The sequence below is a fragment of the Carlito syrichta genome, unplaced genomic scaffold (assembly GCF_000164805.1).
Source record: "Carlito syrichta isolate Samal-C Ts95f unplaced genomic scaffold, Tarsius_syrichta-2.0.1 Scaffold287784, whole genome shotgun sequence".
Classification (NCBI taxonomy): Eukaryota; Metazoa; Chordata; class Mammalia; order Primates; family Tarsiidae; genus Carlito; species Carlito syrichta.
In genome coordinates, this window is record NW_007231880.1 from 127349 (window position 1) to 134577 (window position 7229).

The 7229-nt window shown below is 40.0% G+C and overlaps 1 protein-coding gene across 2 annotated transcripts in view; it reads right to left on the bottom strand.

The window, feature by feature from the left end:
- NUP205 (nucleoporin 205) overlaps nucleotides 1–7229 on the bottom strand; it is a 93073-nt gene that overhangs the window by 19067 nt on the left and 66777 nt on the right. For both annotated transcript variants that reach the window (XM_008053038.1, XM_021709962.1), the window contains 4 exons: nucleotides 6303–6494; nucleotides 5070–5191; nucleotides 3723–3861; nucleotides 980–1106 (listed from right to left, as the gene is read on the bottom strand). In XM_008053038.1, coding sequence (XP_008051229.1) covers nucleotides 980–1106; nucleotides 3723–3861; nucleotides 5070–5191; nucleotides 6303–6494 — 580 coding nt within the window. The remainder of the gene's footprint in view (nucleotides 1–979; nucleotides 1107–3722; nucleotides 3862–5069; nucleotides 5192–6302; nucleotides 6495–7229) is intronic.

The following is a 7229-nucleotide window of genomic DNA, read 5'->3' on the forward strand; positions in this document are numbered from 1 at the left end:
AAAAAAAAAAAAACTTGACAAGGTAAAAATGATATGAGCAAATGTAATCTGAAAGTGGAAGAGAAAGAGTAAAATGATAGTCATCATTTAATCTTTCCCATAAGGGAGGTAACTGATTCTAAAAATTATACGTAGCCAAGAAATTACATTGAAAAAAATGACCAAACTATTTCAATTTTTTTCATATTTTTTAATCATATTCTTAATCATAGAGATACCTTCTTTTTTTTTTTTTTTTGAGTTGGAGTCTCATTCTGTCACCCAGACTAGAGTGCAGTGGCCACTCCTGACCACTGCAGCCTCGACCTGCTGGGCTCTGGCGATCCTTCCACCTCAGCCTTCCAAGTAGCTGGAATTACAGGCGTGCACTACCGTGCCTGGCTAATTTTTTTTTTTGATTTATTGTAGAGATGAGGTCTCACCAAGTTGCCCAGGTGGGTCTAGAACCCAGGGGCTCAGACAATCCACTCACCTCAGCCTCCCAAAGTGCAGGATTACAGGCTGAGCCACTGAGCCCAGCTGAGATAGCTTAAAAGATATATCTTTTATACTCTTTTAGTGAAGAACATTTGGAATTCAGCACTTCCACTTCTCTTCAATTAGTTTTTTTTTTGTTAAATTCACATAAAATTAAACATTTTTCTTCTCAAGCAGTATGTAAAAGATAACCCTATTCTCATTAGTTTCTTCTGTATGTCTCTGTTGCCATCTCTCTCATATGTACAATATACACAGAGCAATATTTGAAAAGCAATTTGTCAGATGCTAACTTCTAGATTTTGAATGTTAATTGTCTCCTTGAACTTTCTGAATTTCTTATAAGCTTGTATCATTTTTATAAACATAAACTTATACTTAAAGGAAATGGCAACATCAATTTGAAATAAGTCATATATAGCTGCAAAGTAACAAAAACCATGCTCTATTAATTTATGTCTGTAAGGAATTATTAAAAGTCCTTTCAACATGATCAACTTACCAGGAAGTGCTGCTTTACTTATAATTCCTGTCAGCAGAGCCAATTCCTGCAAAGACCCAGCACTAACATCCTGACACCGCAGAATTGCTTGTATGGTATCCGAATGTGAAATGAGAAATTGCAACACCTAAGTTATAGAAAAGGAGGGGAAATGATAAAACAGTGGTGTAAGAGTAGATAATTATAAATGTATAATTCATCTTTTAAATAACATTGAGGCAAATAATTCAATGTAATGAGGAAGAATAAGAGATAAACAATTGCTCTCTGCACTTACATATGTATTTCTGCAGGAAGCAAACATTTAACTAAAATTCACAAGAAAGCTAAAGATAAGGATTATTTCAAATTTATAAATTAGTACATTTAGAGGCTACAGAAGAGTACAGTATACCTGGAACTACTGTATGAAACTATTATTTGATTCCTATTTTCTTTTATTGCTTGCCCAAATGAGACTAGACCAAAGATTTAAAAATGAGTTTTTATAAATAAAAATGATCATTGAATTCAACAAATTGCTCTGTGAAAGTGTGAGTAGCATGACAAGGGTGACTAGCATGACGTGGGGCCAATGACATAAATACTTTTGTCTAGTTCTCTGGATGTGGTAAAAACAAAGGAGATATAAATCCTGACTTCCAAACTCTGCCCTTCTGCCATGGCAGTTTAATGTGTACTGTGGAGGATGCTCTCAGTATTTTCACATATGAGTATCTCCATGATATTAGAAATGGATTGGTGACACAGACTATGCCAAAACAAGCTGAAGATCTGAAACATCAGAAGCTGAAACTGCTTTTATTTATTTATTATTTTTTTTGAGTTGGAGTCTCACTTTGTCACCCAAGCTGGAGTGCAGTGGCACGCTCACGTTCACTCCAGCATCGAGCTACTGGGGCTCTGGTGATCCTTTTGCCTCAGCCTTTCAAGTAGCCAGAACTACAGACATGCACTACCATGCCTGGTTAATTCTTTTTTTTTTTTTTTGGATTTAATGTAGAGATGAGAGCTCGCCAAGTTGCCCAGGCTGGTCTCGAACTCATGGGCTCAGGCAATCTACTCGCCTCAGCATCCCAAAGTGCTGGGATTACAGGCTGAGCCATCGAGTCCAGCTGCTTTTATGTTTTAATACAGATTCCCAGTTCCAGTCCATAATCATTGGATGTGGATCTCAACCACCTGTACCTTTTTTTGAGTTGGAGTCTCACTCTGTCGCCCAGACTGGAGTGCAGTGGCCACTCCCGGCCACCGCAGCCTCAACCTGCTGGGCTCCGGCGATCCTTTCGCCTCAGCCTTCCGAGTAGCCGGAATTACAGGTACATGCTACCACGCCCGGCTGATTTTTTGATTTATTGTAGAGATGAGGTCTCGCTGCCCAGGCGGGTCTCGAACCCGCGGGCTCAGGCAATCCACTCACCTCAGCCTCCCAAAGGCACAGATTATAGGCTAAGCCACCAAGCCCGGCTGATCTGTACTTTTTAAAGAGGCTCCCCAGGTGATTCTGCTTCAGTCAATGCAAGACTGGTTTCAAGGAATAAATGCCTTTTACCTCTTCTAAAAAATGTCCCACTTCTACTAAAAAATCTTAATCCAGATCAAGGCAAAGACAAGCATAGACTTTCAAGTATTAAAGAATTGCCACATAGGCCTAAAAGGGGCAGGATGTCAACCAACAATACTGTAGTATAAAATAAGGTTGTCACTTTAGAGACAGCAGAATCTACCTTGGTGAGACATGCCTAAGGCCAGACAGTAGACAGAGCAGAAAAAATCAACAGAAATTCTTCTAGAAATATACCCAGAAGAACTCAAATCATTCTACAAAAAGGATACCTGCACACACACGTTTACTGCAGCACTATTCACAACTGCAAAAACATGGAACCAACTGTGCTGCCCATCAAAAATGGACTGGATGAAAAACAATGGGGTACATATGCACAATGGAAAATTATGCAACCATAAAAAGGGACAAAATTATGGACTTCGCAGCAACTTGGATAGATTTAGAATCTTACCATACTCAGTGATCTACCACAGAAACAAAGAACTGAGTACCACATGTTCTCATTCATTTATTATAACACTATAAGTAAGGGTTTGGCAGTAGCAGGACACTGCTAGGAGGGGAGGTGGCACAAAACATTACTAAGGGTCCCTAATACCAAACCAGGTAAAGTAAGGACCAGGGGGAGGTCCAAACTTTACTTGTATGATGACCACTTACGTACCTAACCCTGAATTGTACCCTACATCTTAAAAAAAAAAAAAAAAAATCAGAGTTAGGGCACAGTTTCACATTATAATAAAGCAATACAATAAAAGGTCATACTTTCATAATGACAAATCTAATTAATCAGTGAAAGGTTAAATTATATATACTGTTAATTTGAAGAAAAAAATGTATATGTTTGAATGTTTCACTGAAAAGCAATGAAAATAAAAGTAACTTCTGGTGTTTAAAGAAGCAAGAAGCAACTGCTTTCTTTTCAAGAACAAATTTCAACCTCTTGCTTCTCATATCATCATCGTATTAACTACAGTGTTTCATTCAAACAAAAGTATAAGAAATGTGCCAGTGTAGTTAAGAGCAGAGTTCAGGGGCTTATTTCTTACACCCGCTCTGCCACAAACATTCAGAATAAGGTAAATTCACTTCAGCTTTCCATACATGAGGTTTCTGTATTTGTAAAATCAGGATTCCGCATTAGGCAATATCTAAACAAAGGGTCCCTCTTACCTGCCCAGCTGCCTGCAAGTGCTGGGCCATACTAGACGTGAGGATGACTTGGCACAGCTGGAGTGCTGGAAGGAGGATCTGGCGGTAGCGATCCACTGGTGTTGGGATGAACACTGGAGGGTCTCTCATGCCAAACATGCTTGATTCATTTCAAAGAAACAAGGAGAGCATCATCATACAAAAGGGAAGGTGTACTCTTAACAATTCCTGATTATTCATGGCAAATGAATCATTGGCAGCTGGTTAAGATGTAGCACTACTAAAAAGCACACTGCATTCCATAAATATCAGTGGTTCAAAGAAATAAGTTTTTTGGCCGGGCACGGTGGCTCATGCCTATAATCCCAGCACTTTGGGAGGCCTGAGTTTATGCGTTTGAGACCAGCCTGGGCAACTTGGCGAATCCTCATCTATACAAGAATTAGGGGGACATGGTGGCACATGTCTGTAGTTCCAGCTACCTGGAAGGCTGAGGCAGAAGGATCACCTGAGTCCAGCAGGTCGAGGCTACGATGGCTATGAGTGTGCCACTGTACTCCAGCCTAGACAACAGAGTGAGACTCCAACTCAAAAAAAAAAATTCCTTATTTAAATTCAATTGAGAAATCTAAAAAGCTTGAAACTTGAAAATAATTTCATTTGAATCTTTCAAATTAGCAAGCAGTAAGTAAAATATTAAAATGAGAAAAACATACAAACTCTGAAATTCTATTCAAAGCATCAGGAACAGAAAATCCACAACAAATTAGAATTTTATTACAGTTCTTTAAAAGACCACTGTAGGCCGGGCTTCGTGGTTCAGCCTGTAATCCCAGCACTTTGGGAGGCTGAGGTGAGTGGACTGCCTGTACCTGTGGGTTCGAGACCAGCCCGGGGAACTTGGCAAGACCTCGTCTCTATTAAAAAAAAAAAAAAATTAGTTGGGCATGGTAGCACACGCCTGTAAGTTCCAGCTACTTAGAAGGCTGAGGTGGAAGGATCGTCGAAGTCCAGCAGTTGACACTGGGGTGGCCATGAGCGTGCCACTGCACTCTAGGCTGAGCAACAGAGTGAGACTCCAACTCAAAAAAAAAACAAAAAAAAAAACCACTGTAACTGAAAACAAGTATTTCTAGTAAATGATATAATGTGGTTGGGAAGGTACATATTCACTAACAAAATTCTTGTCTATCTCTATCCATTTTTTCCCTTATTAGTAAGTTCCATTTATTATTTGGGGTATAACACACAAAAACACATCAAGATGATAGACTACTGTGCAAACAGTGGAAACTAATGTTTGCAATTTTTTCTCCTTAATTATCTTTTACTGGGAGCTTAATCACACTAATCTACATGGACACTTACCCCTGTGGGTCCATTTCTGGGCGCATGTCATAGACTTGGCATTGTGCTAGTCTCACAATCACCCCAGATCTTAACAGCTCCAAAGCACCCTGCTGTATCTTAGCCACTCTTGTAAGAAATGCCTAAGTAACACAAGAAAAATCATCAGTGCTTAAATCATGTCCAAGGGCCTCATATAAAAGTGAGATACTCTCATGGCCAAATTTTCCATCTTTATTTATGGCTGAAGGAAAATGTGCCTACATACAGTGTCCTGCATAATTCAAGTAATCATTTAAACTGTGGGATTCTGTCATCATCTTGTGGCCTTATAGTGGGCAAAAAAATTTGTCTGTTTTGCTCACCACTGTGTCTCTAGTACCTGGTGGCATGCCTGTCATACTACTTGTATTTAATATAAATTTGTCTAATAAATGTATAAAGGAGTTAATGGAGAATCTAAGACTTTAGTGCTTCTATTATTGTGATAGTTATAATAATTTTAACCAGGAGGAAATAGGGAAATTAAAACAGAGGCCAGGCATGGCGGCTCACGCCTCTAATCCCAGCACTTTGGGAGGACGAGGCAGGAGGACTGCTTGAGTCCAGGAACTTGAGAGCGTTGGCAACACAGTGAGATCTTATCTCTACAAAAACAAAACGAAACAAAAATTAGCCAGGTGTGATGGCACCTGCCTGCAATCCAAGCTACTCAGGAGACTGAGGAGATAAGATCACTTCAGCCTAGGAGGTCAAGGCTGCAGTGAGCCATGATCATGCTGCTGCACTACAGACTAGGCGACAGAGTGAGACCCGACTCCAAAAATAAAACAAAACAAAAAAACAGATTTGGAGGCAAGAAAATGATGAATTATATACTGTATTGAGAATCTTGTGTTTAAAGCAAAACAGACATTTTCAATAGGTAACTAATACAATCTGAGTTTTACTGTGGGAGGACAATTTTAATCTTTTCTCATAGAGCACTGGGTGTCATATCATTATCATCAGCAACTTGGGTAAGCAGCAGTCTCTTATCCAACTAACCATGAAAGGATGATTTCACCCATCTTTTGCACACACAGAAGATCCATTTCTAGCACATATCCCCAAATTTAAAACTCTTTAAAAATGATTATAACTTACGTGATACAAATATTCAAAATGTATGTCACGTTAATATTTTTTAATACATTTATAGCCCCAAGAGAAAATGACTTGTTAATCCAACATCAAATATCTCTAAATCCTTACCATTTTAGATTCATACGTATAAAGAGCTTTTAAAAGGGGAGGCTGTGGAGTGAGTAAGCTCTGCAAAGTACGGTCATCTTCTGCTAAGCTGTCCACAAGGACCTTCAAATAGCCACTGTTAGAAAGATACAAAAGCCACTGCTGCTGCTTGTCTACAGAAACAATCCGATCAAGGAGAGCCAGGGCCAGCATCTGAAGGAAGAATAAATCATAGTCCATAACAGGGAGATGGCTACCAACATCAGCAATAGTAACTGTGTTTATCTGGAAATACTAAGAACTTTTCTGGCCAGGTACAGTGACATACACCTATAATCCCAGAACTTTGGGAGGCCAAGGCAAGAGGAATGCTTGAGTCCAGGAGAATTCAAGACTAGTCTGGGTAAAATAGCGAGACCTCATCTCTGAAAAAAAATTCTAAAAACAAAATTAGCTAGGATTAGTAGGGTGCACTGGTAGTCCTAGCTACTCTGGAGGATGAGGTGGAAGGATCATTTGAGCCCAGGAATTTGAGACTGCAGAGCGCCGTGATCATGCTACCATACTCCAGCCTGGACAAAAGTGTGAGACCCTGACTAAAAAAAGGTCTTTTCTCATAAGGAGAATGAATGCTTGCAATAACATTTTCTTATTGTGATTTTTTTTTTTTTGAGTTGGAGTCTCACTCTGTCACCCAGACTGGAGTGCAGTGGCCGCTCCTGGCCACCGCAGCCTCGACCTGCTGGGCTCCGACGATCCTTCCAAGTAGCCGGAATTACAGGCACACGCTACCACGCCCGGCTGATTTTTTGATTTATTGTAGAGATGAGGTCTCACTGTCCAGGTGGGTCTCAAACCCGCGGGCTCAGGCAATCCACTCACCTCAGCCTCCCAAAGGCGCGGGATTACAGGCTGAGCCACCGAGCCTGGCTGTTTTTTTTTTTTTTT